The 21,302-nt window shown below is 44.3% G+C and overlaps 1 protein-coding gene across 1 annotated transcript; it reads left to right on the top strand.

Annotated features, from left to right (window-relative positions):
• The first annotated feature begins 5,193 nt into the window (after positions 1 to 5,193).
• On the top strand, positions 5,194 to 18,770 carry HNRNPU (heterogeneous nuclear ribonucleoprotein U). The gene is made up of 14 exons (XM_084284625.1): positions 5,194 to 6,205; positions 6,814 to 6,925; positions 7,015 to 7,088; positions 9,358 to 9,497; positions 10,983 to 11,082; positions 12,172 to 12,284; positions 12,707 to 12,970; positions 13,197 to 13,316; positions 13,781 to 13,909; positions 14,279 to 14,447; positions 14,985 to 15,224; positions 15,694 to 15,896; positions 17,177 to 17,248; positions 17,641 to 18,770. The coding sequence occupies exons 1-14, from the start codon at positions 5,461 to 5,463 to the stop codon at positions 17,692 to 17,694; spliced, it is 2,535 nt and encodes an 844-aa protein (XP_084140751.1). The 5' UTR covers positions 5,194 to 5,460; the 3' UTR covers positions 17,695 to 18,770.
• The last annotated feature ends 2,532 nt before the right edge of the window (positions 18,771 to 21,302 follow it).

Genomic DNA, 21,302 nt, shown 5'->3' with positions numbered 1-21,302 from the left:
TGGGGAGAACTTGGAGGGACTGCCTCTAACATTATGTATGCCTTCTGAGGCTGTGGCACTTAAAGGAAAGAAACCAACAGCTTCAGGAAGAATAAAATCAAGCTTCCTGTTGTTGGGATATGTAAATCAATGAATGTGCAGTGCTTCAGCCCTGTGGCAAGCCCACACTACAAAAACGGCCATCTTGAAAGCATGCTAGCAGGGGATAGTGAATATTCAAAATTAGCTTGCTTACTCAGAATTGCCTATTGCAGATTTAATGTATGGGGTTGGACCATGGTAGTAACTTTTGTTAGAGTACAGTATTTTTTAATCTGTAGGGTTTTCACGTTGGTTTGTTTAGCGAGACCTTACCCAATCTGTGAAAAGAATTTTTTTGAACTGGGGCTGAGGGGAAATAGGGTGGATGGCCTAATACCTCATGGTGCTCTGGTGCCACTGGTTCCTTTTTTTTTATTTTTATTTTTGTCCAAAGCATCAGAAGATGGGAAAAAGAAATGTGTATTCAAAGAGTGAAATGATGATAGAAGTGTAGAATGCAGTGTGTGTACTGTAGAGCAGGCAAAACGTAAGGGAGGGATGGAGGAAGGGAAGGAAAACCCAAGAAGATAGTCACTGGGACATTAAATGTGGCTTTTTTCCTGTTTAAAACATAAATATTAAAAGGTTGATCAAAGAAGTTGCATTAGGCAAGAGCTGGTCTGTTGGCTGCCAGTTGAATTGCCCCACTTAGTTTGTGCCTGTGAGATCCTGTAGTTCTATGTAAATGTATTGACCGTGTATTTCTTCAGGTACACTGGAGCTGGCACTAAAGCCTGCTTTGGATTGTCTTAATAGTCCCTTAGAGAAAATTTTTGTTACTCTTTTGAAAGAGTTGTTTCACACACTCAGGAAAACATTTGGAAGTTGGTTCACAATGCTACCTCCTCTTTCAGTCTGCCCTCTATTCAGAGGGGTTTAGTTAATATAACTTTCCCAAGTTCATAGCCCTGCTCTAGTGTATGTCTATATATGGAGGTATCTGATCTTTCTGAGCTGAGTACTTGATGAATTAGATTGTATGTAACACCTGGTATTGCTGTGACCAGTAAGCTTCCAAATGACCCAGAATAAAGCCAAAATGATTCCTGTTCTTGATGTTGGAGGATACAGCCTTTTCTCCAAGGCCAGGCTTAGAAGCTGTGTGAGCATCTGAATGCTCTGAGTTGAGAAACAATTCGTCAGACTCCTGGTGTTTTGTTGTTTTCTCTCTTTTTAACCAAGTGAAGCTACTTCTTGAAAATGGGCAAAGGGGGATTCTTGTCTCTACAGGGTCACTGGGTTCTTGAACTTTGAAGGGTGACAGACATGGGCTTGGGTTAATTTGAGTGATGAAAATGCAGCTGCTTTAGTCATTGTGAAGTGTTCCTGCTGACACTGAAGGGGAGGGAGTGCTTCCTCGTTATTTGTCACAAACGTACCCTTATTCCTTGTTTCACATCACTACTTCTCTTCCATTTTCAACCTTTTTGCTTCTTGCTAATCCCTGCTTTAGGGGATGAGTGTGGAAAGCTAGCATATGTGGAAGGACTGTTGAGGGACCGAGGGTCAACTGGTGGTCCCAATGCAACTTTGACACCCTTTGTGCTGCTTGGTGGGATTGCTGAAGCATTACATCAACAAACCCTCATCTAAATGTAGCGTGGGAAAAACAAAATAATATCAGTGTCTTAAAAAGGAGCTGTATATTGAATATAACACACAGCCACCTGGAGGCCCAAAGGGTACGATGGCAGGAAGAGAAGCACTGCGCAGAACTGTAATAGGAGAAAGGTGCTACCAAGGAGTAACTGGCTAACCAAGCCAGTGCCAGAAGCCTGGAGTTTAGTCCCCTGAACACTGTCAGCTCTGCTTGTAATCGGGCACTAAATATCCTTAGGGCTGAGATAAGGATCTAGTTCTCGTACAGTTAATAGTCCTTATTATGGCAAATGGCCTTCTTGTTTCTGAGATGAATTGGACCTCACTGGGTATTAAAATATCATGAAGAGATTATAGATAGCACAAGGCGAGACTGGTCTAGTTCTGCAGCCTGATTCTGATGGTGAGCAGTAGTGCATGTTACAGGAAGGGGAGAACAGTGCAAGCACCCAGTGATGCCAGTCCAAAGCAGACTCCCAGCCTCCTGGTAGTCTCAATCTACTGGCTCTATTTATATAGATTCGTAAGTTGTTTTTGGCTGACAAATCATCAGAACTGATTCTTTGTCATGCAACCTTGCTTGTGACAAATTAGTACTTAAAAAATGTCTGAAAAGTTCTGACTGGCTTTAATAATGATTAATGAGGATTTCATGAGGAGAGATGAAAAGGGAGAAAGAAAAAGACTTGCTCCACATGCTCCCTGCTATCATAAAAGGCAGCAGAGTATTGCAAGAATATTCTCTTTAAAAGTAATGGTGTGTTGAATGTCGAACTCTGAAGGCGGTGTTAATTGAGGGTAGATGGGTTGAGGACGTGGAGAAAAGACCATGAGCGTATTGTAATGGTCAGAAGTAGGGTAAGGCATGAAAAGGACAGGCAAGGCCATAAGAGAGCAAAACTAGGCAAAGAAAAATGTCTGGGTCCTCCTGCAATACTGAAGGCCAAAGAAAAGGCAATTTTAATGGAAGAATATTTGTGTTTGTCACCATTAATGTTACATTTTTCATGTGGCCATCATTATCGTGCAGGTAATATCTTTGCAAGTTACAGGTGAAGTGTTTTCCTCTAGAACTTTCTTGTTTCAGAAGTTTGCATTACCAAACGCTGTTTTTTTTTTTTTTTTTTTTGATATGGCTGGTATCTGCATGATACAGGAAATGCTGGGTTAAAGGATTTACCCTCTGAAATGAGTGTACAACAATGAGGAGATTGTACCCTCTTAACTTTTTTCTTCCTTTAGAGTATGAATAGGGAAGATATGAACTCCTGAAACATAGGACTCAAAGAGGGCAAGTGAGATATCTTACAGAAATGTTCCCAGAGACAAATGTGGAAGAAATATATTTAATTTAAAGAGCAAAAAGCCTTAATTTTCATTTTACACAAAGAAGCAGTTATAATATTACTTATCCATTTCAGTTTTGTATTTATTTTATGTACTTTATGTACTTAGCTTTATAAGAAGCGTTGTTCTTAGAACAATTAAATCACCTGGCGTCTGAAAAATGAACTGAGATTTCTCACTTTTATAATAATGGATAGCAACATACTGTAGTCAGAAAGCATGCTCCTGCTACACTTATGAATATCTGTTTGATAGCGTGTGGTTAGATAGTACCTTTACTACTATGGTGTGAATTAATCTTCTTTAAAAAAAAGTTTGGCTGCCTTTGTGGTTTAATAAAGAAAGAGCTTTTAACGTCTTCAAAAACAACAATAAAATCACTACTTTTCAGGCTGGTAGCGCTACATTTCTGGGGGTAAAAAATATTATTCTTAGTTTATGTACTTGAACCTTCATATAGAGGCCTGAATGCTTTAGGGTAAGTAAGCTCGCTCTCAATGTGCCTCAAAGCTGTTAGCTGTTTTGTTTCTCCATGGTAACGGGAGTATAAAGCAGTATGAGTGTGTTCCTGAAGTAGGCAGACATGACATTGGTTAGGAATGGGATTACATGTGAGGATTCCAGCTCTAAAATGAGTCTGATTGAGGCCATTTTTTCCAACAGAGGTGCTGTGAATGTGTGCAGATGTGCTAATTTCAGGCATGATTCAGGGATCCAAAACTGGTTTAAAATAATCTTCCCCCCCTCCCCCCAGAAAGTTTGCTATGGTGAGGGGGATTATCAGCTTAGTTCAACGAAGCTCTTCAAGAAACATGGCTCAACATGTGATCCGTGCCAGATCAAGGTTTCAATGTAGGGCTCAGAGATTCAGATAAAATGTCATAAAGACTTTGCGTTGTATGTTCTGTGTAAAATTTTTACATCTATAAAACAAACATAGAGGTTGGACAGGCAGATGGCATCTAAATTAATGCAGTTTTGGATAAGCTTTGGCTATAAGTCGTCTTGCAATATTAACGAGATAAAACCTGGTTATGTTCCCACCTTGGCAGAACAGCAGTATCAACAGTACCTCAGCAGACTGGTTTAGATCACTCTTTTGTGCAGAAAGGTAATGACTTGTATCTGTGCGGCTAGACTGACCTTTTTGTGGTACTCGTGCACTCTTATCCTTTTCTTTCTTTACTTAGATGACTCTGACCTAGTAGATTGAGATAAAATCACCAGCTTGCATTCATACTAAGGGAAAATTTCATAATCTGGACATACTGCATGAGGGAACTCTTCCTGTCTCTGTTCCAGCGAGACTCTGTGTAGTGATGGGTTGAGCTAACCTCGCAAAGTGAGTCAGGTTTCCTCCAAAGGCATCCAGCCTGACTGAAGACAGAGCAGTGTGTGTGTTTGTAAAAGAGCACTTACCTTTAAACAGAGACTTCCTCGTCTCTCCTCCCTTCCGCTGGCTGCAGGTAAATGTAATTTGTTCTAGTTCAGAAGGGCACGTGACCTGTTCCTATACAAGGCAACTCCACACCTTCAGTAGGACTTTATACTTATCTGTTTGTTGCTTGGCCTGTTTTTTTGTTTTTTTTTTTTTTTTTAAACTTGTGTGAGTGAAAATCAGCTTTTTGTTCAGGTTCCCTGAAGAAGCAGAATTGTCTCTCAGTGGTGCCTTTCTGCTCATCTCCAGTGCTCTGTAGTGTTTCTTTTCGAGTAACTTTTGGCGAAAGTGTAAAAATTCAACCGCCGAACAACTTCGGTTGGGCCCAGAAGGCCCAAAGCGGAGGGAAAGACGGGAAAAGCCGAGCAGTTTGGCTGCGGTCGGCTCTCTGATCAGCGCTGCGCTGCGCTGCCTGGTGCTTCCCGTGTGGCGGCGAGTTAGCGCGCTGGAAATACCTTTGTTAGCCGCGTGGCTTGCAGGGCAGCTCGGTCTAGCTAGGCTCAGATCCGTGCGTGCCTCCTGCTGCCGCCCTTATGCAACCGCCTGAACGAGCGCCGCTCCCCGCTTTAACCGGGCTGGGGCGGGGGGCGGGGGGGGGGGCAACATGGCGCGGCTGCGCGCGGGCGGGTAATTACGGTAGGGGCGCGCGCGCGGGCGGCCGTTACGGTAGCGGGGTAGGGGGAGGGGAGGGGAGGGGAGGGAGGGCCGACGTGCGCGGGGGCGGGGCGGGCAGTGCTGCGTGCTCGGCCCCGCGAGGCGCGTCTCCCTCGCGAGCTCGGTGAAAGGATTTGGCGCCAGGCGGGTCCGCTCTGCAGCTGCCGCAGCCGCACGCAGCAGCCCAGCCGCGCCACCCACCCACCGCCGCCGCCGCCCGCCGCCGGGGCCTCGGCTCCCAGCCGCCGCAGCCGCCGCCAGCCCCAGCCCCAGCCCGAGCCCGCCAGCCCGAGCCCAGAGCCGCCCGCGCGCCGCCCAGGGACCGAGCCGCCGCCGCCGCCATGAGCTGCTCGCCCGTGAACGTGAAGAAGCTGAAGGTGTCGGAGCTGAAGGAGGAGCTGAAAAAGCGGCGCCTCTCCGACAAGGGCCTCAAGGCCGACCTGATGGAGCGGCTCCAGGCCGCGCTGGACCAGGAGGAGGCCGGCGGGGGAGGCCCCGCCAGCAGCGCGGCCGAGCCTGGCAACGGCAGCATGGAGGGGGAGGCGGCCGAGAGCGGCGGCGGCGCCGCGCAGCTGCGCCAGGCGGGAGGCCCCGACCAGGCCGCGGCCTCCGCGGCGGAGGACGACGACGAGGAAGGGCTGGAGGCGGCCGATGGCGACGCCATGGAGCTGGGCGAGGAGAACGGCGAGCGGGCGGGGGCCGGGGGCGGCCCGATGGAGGAGGAGGCGGGCGGCGAGGAGGAGGAAGAGGAGGAGGAGGAGGACGAGAACGGCGACGACCAGGGCTTCCAGGAGGGCGAGGACGAGCTGGCCGACGAGGAGGAGGCCGCGGCCGGCGACGCGAACGGGCACGGCGAGCAGCAGCCGCCGCAGCAGCCCCAGCCGCAGCAGCAGCCCCAGCAGCAGCCCCCGCCGCTCCTCCCGCCGCGCGGCGCCGCCAAGGAGCCCGCGGCCAAGAGCGGCGCTGCCGGCGCCTCGGGCCCCCCAGCGGCGGGCGCGGCGGGCCCCGCCAAGCAGCAGCAGCAGCAGCAGAAGAAAGCGGAAGGCGGCGGCGGCGGCGGCCGCCCGGGGGCTCAGGGCGCCGGGGGTGAGTGCGTGGGGGGGGGGGGGGGGGGGGTGTGAGGGGGGGCGGGGGGGGGGGGGCGGCCGTTAACCCCCCGCCTCTCGGGATGGGGGGGAGGGGAGGGGGGAGCGGCTTCCGGGGCGCGCGAGGCGGGCGCGTGGTGCCCCCCCCCCCCCCCCCCAGCCCGCGGGGGGGTCCTGGAGGGGCCGTTGGGGAGGGGGCGGAGCCTGAGGGGTTGGAGGGAGGGGGGGAGGGGCGGCGGCGGGGCCGCTGGGGCGCGCTGTATTGTGCCGAGCGGCGCTCGGCGGCCTGACGTCACTTCCGGCCGGGGCGCCGCACGGGATGGCGGCGGGGAGGCCGGGTACAATGGGGGCGGGAGGAGGGGGGGGGGAGGGGGGGGAGGAATCCCGGCCCCGCGCGCGCGGGGCTCGCGCCCTGCCCCCGCCCGCCGGGAGGAGGCGCGCGCGGGCACGATGGCGCCGCGGGGGGGGGGGAGGGAGCGGCCTCCTGTGCGCGCGCCCGGCGCCGAGCACGGCCCGGGGGGGGGGGGGAGGGAGGGGGGGGGCACCTTCCGCGGCTTTGTCCCCCTGAGAGGGGCCCTGTGCCTGCCTGACGGCCGCGCGTCCCCGCAGGAGACGGCAAGGCGGAGCAGAAGCCCGGGGAGAAGAAGAGGGGCGTGAAGAGGCCGCGGGAGGACCATGGGCGCGGGTACTTCGAGTACATCGAGGAGAACAAGTACAGCAGGTAACGGAAGGGGCTGGGGAGCCGGGGGGAGCCACGCGCGCTCACCCTACAGAAATCCACCTCCTTTAACCTTCCTTCTCTTTGTGCAGGGCCAAGTCCCCTCAGCCACCTGTGGAAGAGGAAGATGAGCATTTCGACGACACAGTCGTTTGTCTCGATACTTGTGAGTAGCCGCACTTCCCTTCTGTCCGCAGAGATCAGGGTTAGGCTTTCAGTCTTAAAACTGCACTTTATGAAATGCAGGGCAAATGTGTTCGACTCAGATTGCCGAGTAACATAGAAATGTGTTTTCACCACTTCTCAGCATCCAAAACAACAAAAGGACACATGGGTCTTCATAGTAACAGCAGTAAGTTGAGGTTTCTCCACAAAATCTGTGGCATCATACAATTTCCTGAAGAAATCTTGACTAGAACACCAAGTTAGCCTATAAACTAAGTTGGTTGAGTGTAGAGTGAGCATAGATAACACTAAAAACAGTGTGAGAGGCATTGTCTGCCGCATGAAATATTCACTTCAGGAAGTCAAAGAACCAGTGATACATAGTTAGAGTAGTAAAATCTGTAGAGGAAGCTTCCTGCATAGTTTGCTGAGGCCCTGCTTATTTATCAGCAATAAATAAACACTTATTTTTATTCTTTCTGATAAATCTAATCAAATGACTTAGGCCTTCGGGAATAAAAAAGACCCATTTTTGCAATCCAAACGTTGAGACTGGTGTAGAGGTGACTTGTTTAAATGGGTGCCAGAGAGAATTGGTCCAGAGAACACAGATTGACAAAAAGATACCAATAAGAGGGTTTTAAGGCAGTATATCACAATAGTAGCAACATTAACAGTCTGTGACCAGGATAAACGTTTGTATTCTTGAGGGTAAGTATAAGGAACTATTACAGAATTAAACCCAGGTAATGTGCTAACTCATTGGCTTAAAATGCCATGAAAGAGAACCTCTAAGCTTTGGCTTTATTTGGCATGGCATGTTTCCTAGTAGTTTTTTTCCTCCTGAGAAATTCAAGGATGCGTGAGTTTACAGCCACGTATATGCCAGCCTTGACATTCTGTTAACTAAATTTCAACCTTCTAGCTGCAGACTTGGTGAGTAGCAATCTCTGTGGGAGTTCCTAATTCTCCCAATAATTGACTAGTAGCTACTTTTGATTATTATTCCTAGCAGAAAACTTCGTTACTGGATGAACTGTATTTTAAAAGTGTTGACAGGCTGTCTGGAGCGCAGAATCAACCACGTCTTCAAGACTGAATTGTGTAGCAGTTTGGCTCTCTTCTACTGGACTGTAACAAGTCAGATATAAGAGGTTTAGTGCTCTCAAGTGCTTTTTTTACCTGTCACATAAGAAGGCTATTAACTTGATTCTCATTTGTTACTCTAAAATTAACCTACAGAGAGAGGTTTCTACTGTATATTCCTTTTGTTTGTTTTTCATGCAACAAATTAGTACTGCAAAATACAAAAATGTATTAATGAGAACACTTGAGTCACAAACACAGTAGCTGTAACCGGAGATGGCTTCATGCAAACAAAACAAGATCTTGTGCATGAGAATTACCAGTAATACCGGGAAGACTGCATTTTAGTGCATGTGCTCGGGCACCATGCAGATTTTGTACTAGGGCATAAGATAGTCTCTGCTTCCTGATTTTACACCTTTCTTATAAATATCAAATAGGTTTGGAGTTCATTCTGTGGTTTCCTTGCTGTGGGGAATTCTAGCCCATGTCCCACACGTCATGTGACTGTTCTGCACTGTCACTTTCTGAAAGCTACTAGGACATGAGAAACTTGATGGTGCTGCAGCCTTGAAGATACCCATACAACAAAGGTTCTGTGTAAGGTTCCTGGGGTTCTTTTAGAATGATGGGTGAATTCATATTGCAGATCACACTTGAGTGAAACGTTCTCTTACCACATTCTGCATGCTTAACCTATTGGCACTTGACTGAACTGACTTTATTTTAATTGACTTAATCTAATTGGACTTGCTGAAGGACTGTATTCACCAAAGATGGTACTGCTTTCAGTACTTCAAAGAAAAATACTTGTTTTTGTACTTACCTACGTAGCTGCCCTTAGGTTTGGGTATGAGGGATAAGACTTGACAAAACCGTGCCTAGCAAACCACTCAAGGAGCAAAGACAAAACAGTGGGAATTCGGTGACAGCGCATGGTAGTACCTTGAAAATCAAATCTGTTGTTAGTTAGGTTTCCCTGGGGTTTTGGCTGAACTTCAGGCTGCAGCTTTAGGCGTGTATTCATTTCCTTTCCTGAAAGATGGTGAACAGTTGCCAAATGCCAGTTATTTGTCTTAAAATAAGTGGAGGCTTATACTTGTGAAAGCTGAAATCCTCCTTAATGCATAAAATTTGAGAGTTCTGCTTTATTTTTATTAATAAACAATGATTTTTGTTAACAGATAACTGTGACCTGCATTTTAAAATCTCAAGAGACCGGTTTAGTGCTTCCTCACTGACCATGGAAAGCTTTGCTTTCCTTTGGGCTGGTGGGAGAGCCTCCTATGGAGTTTCTAAAGGCAAAGTCTGCTTTGAGATGAAGGTGAGTTAGACTGATGTTTTGTGGGAAACTGTTCTTAGTTAAATATAATAACACTGTTTATACTTGCTATTCTTTCAGTCCTCTTTTTACTTAGTTGGAACTAATTCAGGTGAAGAGAGCTTAAGAGCTTTCTGAAATCGTTCTGTCATGAGTCTGTGAAATGGTTCTCAACAGAAGATGACTTAATTAACAAAACTGCTTCCTCGTTCAAAGGACTTCCTTTAAAAAAAAAAAAAGCTGTGCTTGACCCAAATGTGTAACTTCTGGTTTTAGTTTCGAACCAAGAATTTCACTTTGCAGTTTATGCATTAGAACTTAAAGACTTAAGACACAAGTCAGAAGTTTGCTTATGTTTTCTGAAGATTACAGAAAAATTGGATTTAACAACAACAAAAAAAAAACCTACAAAGCACCACTTACACCAGGAAGTTGGTTAGCTGACCTCCAGAGGTTCCTTCCAACCCGAATGATTCTGGGTTGTGTACACAATGAATGTGAGTATTTAGCTGGGCATTTCAGTTTGGAGAGCAAGAGTTCCCTTCAAGGGTAAGAATGGAAAAGCTTCCAGCCTTGCAATAAACAGATTTCTCCAACCTGGTAAGGGAAGAAAAGAAGGATGCACAAACCTTGATTTGGGGTTTTAGTGATGTTAAAGCCTTGCTTGTGTATGATGTGTGTACACACGCTTACTCTGTTCTCTTCCTCCAGTACTTGCAAACCCAACTGCTACCGTGAGGACGGGGTAGTGATCCCATTCTCTGCGCTATTGCATTGAGAGATTTCTGTGCCTGTTGGTGCTTGTAACTTTGGAAGGACAATGAAGTGTAACTGATGTCACTGTCTATTGCCCTGTTCACTTCTAAATAAGCTTGGTTAAGGTTTCACCTTGGTTACCTGACTCAAGTACTCATGGAAACTGGTGGGATAGTGGTCAGTTTTTCCACTCTATTTGGTGAAATTTATTTAAAAAAAAAAAAAACTTGATTCCAGTTACGTCGTTTGGAAGCTGGCAACTTGCCCAGCAGCTCTGTTTGCTGTAGAAAGGGATGAGTGTAATATTTTTCCATATCTATCTAGAAAACTGTTTTCATCTAATACCACACTGTATTGGCAAAGTAATTTACCGTTAATCCCAAAGTTCTGGCCTTTTTTTCTTCTAAATTACATAAAGAATTTTTTGTAGACTGCAGTTTTAATAGTGTCAAGGATTGAGGTTTTTGGCCGCTAAGAGGGACTGCTATGAGTAAGGTCTCCGAAGGTATACGTGTTATCTTGCATCTCCATCAGGCGAGAGATGGGAGTGTTGAGCAATTGGTTTGTGTTCTCACAGACTTGGCATATCTTACATTTTTGTAGATGTTTATTCAGACTAGGCCAAGATTTAACCAAAGCATAAAGCTTTTGGATGTTTGCATTGTTTCCATTTTGTTGGCGTTTTTAAGAAGTACAGTGCATTAACTTTTTTAATGAATAATTTAAAAATAGGTTACAGAAAAGATCCCTGTTAAACACCTGTATACAAAAGACATTGACATACATGAAGTGCGAGTTGGCTGGTCACTGAACACAAGTGGAATGTTGCTGGGTAAGACTTAAACGTTTGGTTACTCCTCTGTATTGTGTATGTGGTTGAAATCTGTAATCTTTTTTTTTTACCCTTAACTGGATAGGAAAAGCTTAGTGATCTTAATCCATGTATTCTGAAAAGTGGTCTCAGTTTGGATCATTCTGAGTGTTGTGGGAGAAAGTTTTTATTACCAGGACCAAACAAGGTTAAGTATTCAGGCTTATACAGGAGGGTATGATTTGAGTTAATTCTTTCAGTGGTCAAGTGTGGGTTGTGGAGAACCTTCCTGGAGACCTGGCAAGGTTAAGCATCTCCTTTTCTTGTAATGTCATAAATAGGAAGATGATTTTCTGCTTTTTTTTTTAAATAAAAAAAAAAATTTAAAAAAAAAAAAAGTAAGGCTACATGATAACATTATCATTCTTTCAAAGCAAGGGAAGAATTCTCATTTCTAAAAGTAGCTAGAACAATGAACAACTTAATTAGATAAATGGGAACAGATAATTATGGTATTTTAACTAATACCTGCTGCTGAGATATGTCTGTGGGAAGTACATATGAGTAGGGATATTCTCGTAGCAGCAGCTTTCTAGTTACTGAAATACTTAAGTTCCACTTGAGTTCTTGTGTTTGACATTTGCTGTTAGCTTGTTCCTTGCAGCTTCATTCATCCTCAGCTGTCCCATAGGCTGAATGTCTGCTAAACTCCCTTTAAAATGGGGAGGGGTAAGTGCTACTGGAGACTTAATTCAGAAAGCCTTTGTGACCAGCTGCATTACAGGTATACTGGTGCATAAACAGGTCTTCAGAGTTTAAAAATACTTACTTGTGTCTTTAGTGTTTCAACTTTACGTCAACATGAATGTGGAACCAGTAGCATAAGGCTCTTAAGACAAGGGTGGGGGAAATGCTGCTGTTCAATCTCAAATTGAGTGTGTTGAGTACTTAAATGCAAGAATAAGCTGTAGCTCTTTTTGGGGGTCATAGCTTGTTTTAGCATCAATTAAAACATCCTGAAAAACAGTTCATTTAAGTAGCTGTAAAGTGACTGCATTTCTGAACAGCTAGGTAAAAATGCATGTTAATAAGTTTAAATTTCTTCTTCAGGTGAAGAAGAGTTTTCTTACGGATATTCTCTAAAAGGAATAAAGACATGCAATTGTGAGACTGAAGACTTTGGTGAGAAGTTTGATGAAAATGATGTGATTGGATGTTTTGCTGTAAGTTTTCTCTTAAATTTTCTCTTGAGGAAAAACATCCTTGCATTTTCAGGCTACTTTGTGGGAAGCAGTAAAAGAAATCCCCAAAAACATGGAGCAAGACAAGTTGCTTAACATAGGGAGGAGGTAGAAATAGCATGTATTGTCAGCAGTCGCTGCTCTCAGTTGTTTTCACACTCACAGGCCATGTCTTCTAAGGCTTTAAGTACTCAGATACTAAGATCAACTTAAGAGGAAATGATCAATATAAGAGATCATGATCGATTTGACCAGCTTGAGAGAAAGCCTTTAAGGATTTACTTCATGATATAAGTGGTTATGCAAGTTAAGTTAATGCAACTAGTATAGTGAAATGACTAATGTGGCTTGTACAGCACAAGGTTGGTGTCTTTGTGCAAACTAATGCTTTGTCTGCAAAACAGAACTTTGATGGTGATGAAGTGGAACTCTCGTATTCCAAGAACGGACAAGAGCTCGGAGTTGCATTCAAAATCAGTAAGGAAGCTCTTGATGGGCGCCCACTCTTCCCACATGTTCTCTGCCATAACTGTGCAGTTGAGTTCAACTTTGGTCAGAAGGAGGAACCTTACTTTCCTGTACCTGAAGAGTACACCTTCATCCAGAAGGTCCCCCTGGAGGACAGGGTCCGAGGACCAAAGGGGCCTGAGCAAAAGAAAGATTGTGAGGTGAGTTTCTTGTTTTATCTCCAAGTTGTTGAGGCAGAGATGAACAGAAGTGGTGGAGTTTAAATGTACTATAATAGAAATTTTCCCTTTTTGCTTGGATACTTTAATACTTGGTGTATCCCATGACTATCTCTTCCCCATACTCAATTTCCTTTACACTTCTAGTCTTAGTTGCATATTAAAGATCTGTGAACTAGTATCTCAAATATAGAACCTGTCGTAATAGGTGGTGATGATGATTGGCTTGCCTGGAGCTGGCAAGACTACATGGGTTACTAAACATGCAGCAGCAAATCCTGGGAAATACAACATTCTTGGGACAAATACTATTATGGACAAAATGATGGTAAGTGATAGTACAACCTTCTGTACGTTGGTATGTTAAAGACTGGCAGTCAATCCAAGGTCTTTGGCTGCCAGGGGATTCTCTTGCATATAAGAAATAAAAGAAACAGATGCTTGTGACTGCTAGTGACCACTAAGTCTTCTGTCTTGCTGAGCTACTTCTTAGCAGGATTCTGAAGCTTTTCTATTGTTGTACTGTATAAAAAGTGGAAGTATTTCCATTTATTTGTTATTGTCCTCAGAACATGCAGCTTTTTGAATGTAATGAGTATACGTTAGATTCGGCTGCATTGATTCACCTAGATTCTTTATAAAGCTGTACAGCTTATGAAGGCTTTGGGAATTTCAGTTACGAGTTTGTGGCTGTGGCCTTAATAACCTTTGAGGCCAAATGAGAAGAGCAGTGAGTAAAACCATGTGAAACATGCATATAAGGACTAATCTAACTCTGGGAAATCTCTGTAGGTTGCAGGTTTTAAGCGTCAGATGGCAGACACCGGGAAACTTAACACACTGCTGCAGAGAGCTCCGCAGTGTCTTGGAAAGTTCATTGAGATTGCAGCTCGTAAGAAGCGGAATTTCATTTTGGATCAGGTAGAAGCTTCACTAAAAAATTGTTCTGGAATTCTGTTATAGGCTCTAGTGTAGTAATTAAATGGGATTAAAGTTATGTTGTAATGGCAGTTGTTGCACTTAATTGACGTAATACTGGTTCTGGGGGCACAGTTGTGATACTGCTACAAATGCTTGTCTGAACTTCTCTGGATTTATGGGATGTGGGAGGCATAGTGTTGTAACACTTGGATATGAACTCGTAACTTTGCATTATGCAGCATCTTTATGTCCAGTTATATGTAAACTTCATTGCAAGCTCTTGTAGAGGTGAAGTCTATACACCATAAGTTGACTTCCTTAACTCTTACAATGACAGCTACGTGTAGTAAGTTACTGCATTTTTTTCAGACAAATGTGTCTGCAGCTGCGCAGAGGAGAAAAATGTGCCTGTTTGCAGGCTTCCAGCGCAAAGCAGTTGTTGTTTGCCCAAAAGATGAAGACTACAAGCAAAGAACACAAAAGAAGGCAGAGGTGGAGGGAAAAGATCTTCCAGAGCATGCAGTTCTCAAAATGAAAGGCATGGAACATAATCCTATACTGTGTTTTAGGATGCTGAGTATCTGCTTAAAGGATTAAGTAAACCTGAAATCTAAAAATTCACGTTATCTTAAACAGTTGTACTTTAAACAAAACTGGAAGACTACTGTAACTTGTAGGACAACACTATATTGTGTTCCCTCTGCTGCAGTCCTTAACACTACTCATTTATGCTGATATGCTTCATGCAGATGCACAAAGCTGTCTTGGCATAAAGTGCCCTATTTAAGTGACATATTTGGCAGAAACTGGTGTTCTGAGTGGAGGCTTATAAAAGAAAAAAAAAAAAGATATAGGCAGAATGCTTTCAAGGTTTGGAACAGTACTGGCAACTCCATGGAGACCCGTTTATTTCTTTTGTCACTCTTACATACCTAAAATGCTCAAATTACTTAATCTTGTCCCTATGCTGAGGGAATGCAGGGGGTGGGAGGCAGGATGGGAGAAAGGTGGTTAAATACGGCTTGAATTGTAGCTGAATGGAGATGCTGAATACTCAGTGTTTTTGCAATTATAGGGAACTTCACACTGCCAGAGGTAGCAGAATGTTTTGATGAAATAATCTATGTAGAGTTGCAAAAAGAAGAAGCTCAGAAGCTCTTGGAACAATATAAAGAAGAAAGTAAGAAATCTCTTCCGCCAGAAAAGAAACAGAACACTGGCTCAAAGAAAAACAAGAAGAGCAATAAAAATCAGTTTAATAGAGGTCAGAGGGGACGTGGAGGATTCAACATGCGTGGCAACTTCAGAGGAGGAGGTGAGCCTAGAAATAAGCCTGGAAATTCTGGAGATGGTACCTGCTGTGCAAAAAGCCTGTTGTGCAGTACTTCATTTCCAGTTACTGTGTGGTGGTAAGCTTGATCTCAACTCCAGGAAGTTTTTAATACCCTGACATGTAGTGCAAAGTTAGTTTTACGACTTCATCCAGGATTTTGATGATGGTCCTCACTTCTAATGCTATTCATGTGGTACGAGACACAATGTCCAAGTCCCTGTTGTAGGTTTGGTGTTTGCTCGTCCATGAGACCCTATTACAGCGGTTTTACATGCTCATATTTCTTTAGTATGACCAAGCTTGACTTGAAATCTTTGCATTGAAGTCTTTGTTCTGAACTTGGCTACGTATTTCTATAACATGGTTGTGTTCTTGCTTTGAACAATGATCTTCCCATAAGAAACACTGAAGACCTAACGGTGACTTGATGTGAGTGCCTTTCTCCCTGCAGTCCCTGGCAATCGTGGTGGATACAACCGGAGGGGAGGCAACATGCCTCAGCGAGGTGGTGGAGGTGGTGGCGGCGGCGGTGGCAGCAGCGGTGCAATTGGCTACCCGTATCCTCGTGGCCCTGTCTTTCCAAGCAGAGGTGGCTACTCAAACAGAGGGAACTATAACAGAGGAGGAATGCCCAACAGGGGAAACTACAACCAGGTAATGCTTTGGGGTGGGCTTAACAGTCACTGGGCAGTGTTGTGGACAGCGCTGTGTGAAAGGCTTGGTAGCTGTGAATTGTGGTAGACCTGGTTGTTGTGGTACGCTAATTCCACAGTAAAAGGTCTGGCTTCTAGTTTTGTGCACATGCCTAGAGCTCTAAACATTGTCTGAGAAACTCTAACATGGATCCAGTGGTTTCCTGGTAAGACTGTACCTCAGTTCTGTTAAGCTGAACATTTTTAGGGCTGAGGTTCCATTGAGCAGTCCCTGGATCTGCGTGCTCTGACAGGTGAGAGTTGCCTCTTGCAGTTGATGTAGGATGCAAACACTCAGGTCTGGTTTAGTTCCACACCTTCAGTTGAGCTGGAGCTAGGCACGGCTTGTTCCGCTACACAAGGTGCGCAAATACCTATGTAAGAACGAGTAGGTAAAAAAAAAAAAGGTATTTCTGTAACTTCACATTGTGCATAAAACTTGGTATGTTTTATTACTGCCTATTCCCTCCCCTACAAGTCCCCACCTGACCCCCAATAGCAACAACCCTTGTTTGGCCCTAGGGTCAAGGTGTATCTTCAAGTAGAAAGTAAAGCAAGGAGCATTTAGAGCTTTCTGGAAATAGCCCTGGAGAGAGTCTGTTTTGCTGTCTGATGTCAAACACCGATTAAAGACATGCCAGCCTCGGTCTTAACTGATGGAATATCAGTGAAAGTATTTGAAAACATAATTTTGATTACTGAAGAGCCAGCAGATGGAGCCCAAGCTAGTAAACATGGATTAGGTTTGTCTAATGCTGACAAACAGGGGAAATGCTGTGTTTTATCTAAAGTTTTGTGGACTAACTATTTTCTGTTGCATGAGCCGTATCCTTTTGTCTGGTCAGATAACATCCTTGTAACTACGACAGCCTTTCCTAACTAAAAATAGGCAAGCTCTAGTATTTTTAGTTGTCCTGGTGCAGTTTAGCAGCTGGAAATAGGGTGAGTCAAAACTGGATTAGCCAGCTTTCCAGACCTCTGGGAACAATAGTTTGAGCTAGCTTATTAGTTTTAGTGGTTTTGACCCATGTTTTAAAAATCAGTTGCTTGGAGGGGGCTTTTGGCATTGTTTTTATTTTAATTCTTTAACCTAAACCTGATCCCTTGTGTTTGGAAGATGCTGTGTGATATGTGATCTTCTGGTAGCAATAGAAAGACTCGGTAGCAGTGTATTTCTTAAAAAAAAAAAAAAAAAAAAAGTCTCTACAGATGTAGTAGTTCAAAACTGTTGTTCTCTTTCAGAACTTCAGAGGAAGGGGAAATAATCGTGGCTACAAAAACCAATCTCAGGGCTACAACCAGTGGCAGCAGGGTGTAAGTAATAACAACTAAACTTGTTCCTTTTCGCTGATTGTTAATTGAGTGTTTGAAAATGCTGTCTGAAATAATTAGGAGAATCAGAAGTAGATGTGTAATCAGAACTGGATAGCATAATCTTCTAATGCCAGGTAATATTGCTATAAATAGTTTTCTCTGCAAAGCTTAATCTGTCTTGATGTATCAAATATCAGCCGTGGCTTATTGGTCTTAATGGTATGAAGTATTTGGCTTCATGTTGCTACTGTGAAGTGAACTTAACTGTCTTCAGTTCTTTAGGAATTCGCTGTTGTTTGGGAGGACTTGAATCAGGAGGACTGCATGTTTGTTAAAGATGTTCCTTCTGTAAGGAGCTAAGTTAATTTTAACCATTTATCCATTTATTGCAGCAATTCTGGGGTCAGAAGCCATGGAGTCAGCATTATCACCAAGGATACTATTGAATACCCAAATAAATGAACTGATACATATTTCTCCAAAACCTTCACAAGAAGTCGACTGTTTTCTTTAGTAGGCTAACTTTTTAAACATTCCACAAGAGGAAGTGCCTGCGGGTTCCTTTTTTAGAAGCTTTGTGGGTTGATTTTTTTCTTTTCTTTTTTTGTACATTTTTAATTGCAGTTTTAAAGTGATTCGTAAGAGAACCTCAGCATTGTGCACGATAAGAGAATGTGTCAGTATTTCAGGGTTCTACATTTTATCTGTAAAATGTGACTTTTTTTTTACCACAACAAAAGTAAAACGTTGCTTTGTACCTGGTGTCTTTTTATTAAAGAATTTTCTCCTTTTTCCCCATTCCCCGATTTCTAAGAAACAGTCGTGAGTCATGTCACAATACGATCGAAATGTTAGCAACCAGATTCGTGTGGAGGCTCCTGAGCAGCCCTCGCGAATGCCATGAGATACTGTAAAGCTCCGTATTACACTCCATCCTCTCTATACAGCTTCGGGGTGGGGAGGGGAGGAGGGGGAGGTAAAAGTTTCTGGCAATAACTAGGACTTCTTTTGTAACACTTGGAGCTCAATAAGATGTTGGGGGCAAAGAGGAAACCTGGAGCTAAATAGGGAAGGTGGAGTGTATGTAGAAGCTCTTAAAGTTGTAAAACTTTGGTTGCATTACTTGTGGAGGCTCAAACTTGTGAAGGTACACCACCATAATTTCTTTTCCATTTGTTCTGCATTTTGATTCTGAAAAGAAGCTGGCTTTGCCCATTTCTTATTAAACAAAACTTGTTGTAAATCCAGTTGTCTAATGGGATCTATATGAAGTTAGCTGTGTGTCTGTATAACTTTCCCCACAAAATACTGTATACCTAGTGTGCTTGTAGTAGTTACTCCACCATTTTGTAAGCTAATGAAACTGTGAGTCACCCATTTTATATCTAATTTTTAATCATGTCAATTCTCAAATGGGTGTATCTCCGTAGCCTGCTGATTCCTTTTTCTCTTTAAAGAAAGTGGGTGGAGAAATTTAACTCTAGACGTTTGTTTGCAATAAAATAAATTCATTTTACTCTTGTTTTGGGATTGTCGCCATCAAGGTCTAAAATCCCTTTAAGGCTATAAAGAGGAAGAGAATGTATGGAAGTGCTGATGTTGGACAGTTCTAAACTCATTACTGTGTACATGCTGAAATAACTTGTGTTTCTTTACAAATCTAAACCGGTGGTTGCTCTGTTAGAGATGTATCACATGTATAATCTCACAATTTAACATGGTTATGTGTGTAGGGCAAAAGTCTTTTGAGTTGCACTTGCATCATGTAAATCCACTTAAATCTATTTATTGTAAAATAGAAGCCAGGGGAGGAGTGGGGGAAGAAACCGCCCCGGGAATAGGACAGAAGGAGGGTTGTCGCAGAACGAAACCCGGAGCTGGAACAGAGCGCTTCAATTTGTTTTAACTGCTACTTTGCTCAGACTTGCGCTTTTGTAATGCTGTAGTGGCAATGTTAGCTAATGATTTACTTGCATCCTAGCGCCAGGGAAGGGACGTAACAGTTGTGAATTGGGCTGACAGTATACGTGTGAAGGCATTACTGCCAGCAGCGGGGGGTGGGAGTGCTGTGCCGAGTTGTACTGGCAGTGTACAGACTAGCAGAGGCTTACCAGCAGCAGCGTAGACCTAGAGGCAGTGTAGTGTGCTTGAAACTGTCCTCCAATGTTAGTCGATTTCTTATAGTCTTTGGAAGTACAGATAAAGTTGTGTTGCTCTTCTAGCCTTTATAGCAGATGACATTGCATATTGACATTAAACATTAACAGCACCACCTCCTTGTTAATACTGCTTTAAATCATCCCTTTACTTTGAACAAGAAAAATGTAAGTTGTCTTTAAAGAAGCATTATTTAATGAACTAGAAGTATGGGAAATATAAACCCAGCTCTGTTTTTGCTGAAATGGAATTTTCTTTAGACTAAAACAACATTAGTGTAATTAAATTCCATGTCCCCTCTGCCTTCCTCCTAAGAACCTAACACTTTGTATGGAGTGCTGATCCTTTGCTTATTTTGGTACTCTATAGAATGATATAGTCTTAAATATAAGAGCCTACGCTTACTATGTGCTTGTAAAGTTTGTATTTTAATTCAAAAGTCTGGGATGTTTTGTTTTCTATTCAACATACGGTGTTAATAATGCCACAACTGAGAGGAAGGGCTTTAAGCGTTATACAAAGGCCATAGGAGTATGTAGTAATACTCCTGCGTGAGGAAAAGATGCCTCAAGTTGTTCAGCAATATGTGCTGTCTGGGCTCTGAGTTGCAGAAACCAAGTCATTCCAACATAAAGCATCATGGAGGTACATTTAATTCAGAAAGTCTTAATACTTTATCACTATAGATCAGACCCTCACTTGGTAAGGCTTTGCTCAGCCTGGGTTCATCCCTGAAGGAAAAAGCCTTCAAGTTACCTTAGCTCCACTTACTCAAATGAAAGGGATTTAATTTAGTGTGAAAAGGGCTTGTTACCAAGGCAGTCACTAATATTAAAATAATTGTGGGTTAAAAAAGGGAAAGCTAGTGGCTACACAACTGCAAGGAAAGCCCAGCTGTATGTTGTCAAGATGGGAGGCTGGGACCATCTGTCACATTGAGCAACTTCTCGCAGCTTATAAGGACTTGTTTACGTGAGGCAGAGCGCCCGGATCGTGGCAGCTGTGCTGCTGGCAGGGGCGCCGCACATGCTAGCGGCACGTAGTGTAGGGTGGGGGCATGGGGGGCTCTGAAAGCTGTTCAAATCCGGAGGGCTTCAGCCCTGGGGTGGTGGCAGCAACGCTGGGAGGTGCTGCCCATGCTTGTGTCAGCAGCTGTAGCGGCCTGGTGAAGCTGCCTGCACCTTGCACTGCTGCTGCCCTGTGTTGGGAACTCCCCAGCCCTGACATCCCATTTCCAAAGCAACCCAAAGCGCTTGTGGTCTTTCAGCCCTAGCTGCTAACAGTCCCTGGAGTACATGTACACATGGGGTAAGGGTGGGCCTTTCCCTGACGGGCTGGTGTTGGCAAGGGGCTGTGTCCCTGGGGCTCTGTGCATATTGGGCCCACCCCAAAGCGCTCAGGTGCCTGCAAACACTTCCCTGGGGGACGTTGGGGTTTGGCTTTTGCTGTGGGGTGCTTTATGAGACCCCCTGTGCTCAGAGGCAGGCTCTGCTGTAAGGAGCTGCCTTTTCTTGGTGTCACACTGCTGGGCTGTGTGGGATGTCCTCAGCAGTGCTGTGGGTGTGAGCACGTGTGTGTGACATCATCCGTGCACGTGGCACTGCTATCGGACAAGTTCCTTTGGGTGCCCATTGCAGAATAATTCCTGGTCAGCTAAAACTGTCAGAAATTGCTCTTCTCCCTCAATATTGCCCAATCTTTCTGACAGTGGGAGTGATGAAACCAGCGTTCTGGCAATGCCAAGTGCAGCCCATGCCACTTGGATTAAAAGAAAAAACAAACTGTGGTGTAAGCCACTAGCTTGTCCAAACCTCCTACTACAACACTATCTGTTTTTAATGTAAACAGCCCGTGAAGTCATTTTCTAAGATGTGGTTTCCCTATCCATGACCTTTAG

Source organism: Netta rufina, assembly GCF_964035555.1.
Source record: "Netta rufina genome assembly, chromosome: 3".
NCBI lineage: Eukaryota > Metazoa > Chordata > Aves > Anseriformes > Anatidae > Netta > Netta rufina.
This window is presented reverse-complemented; position numbering and strand designations above follow the sequence as displayed.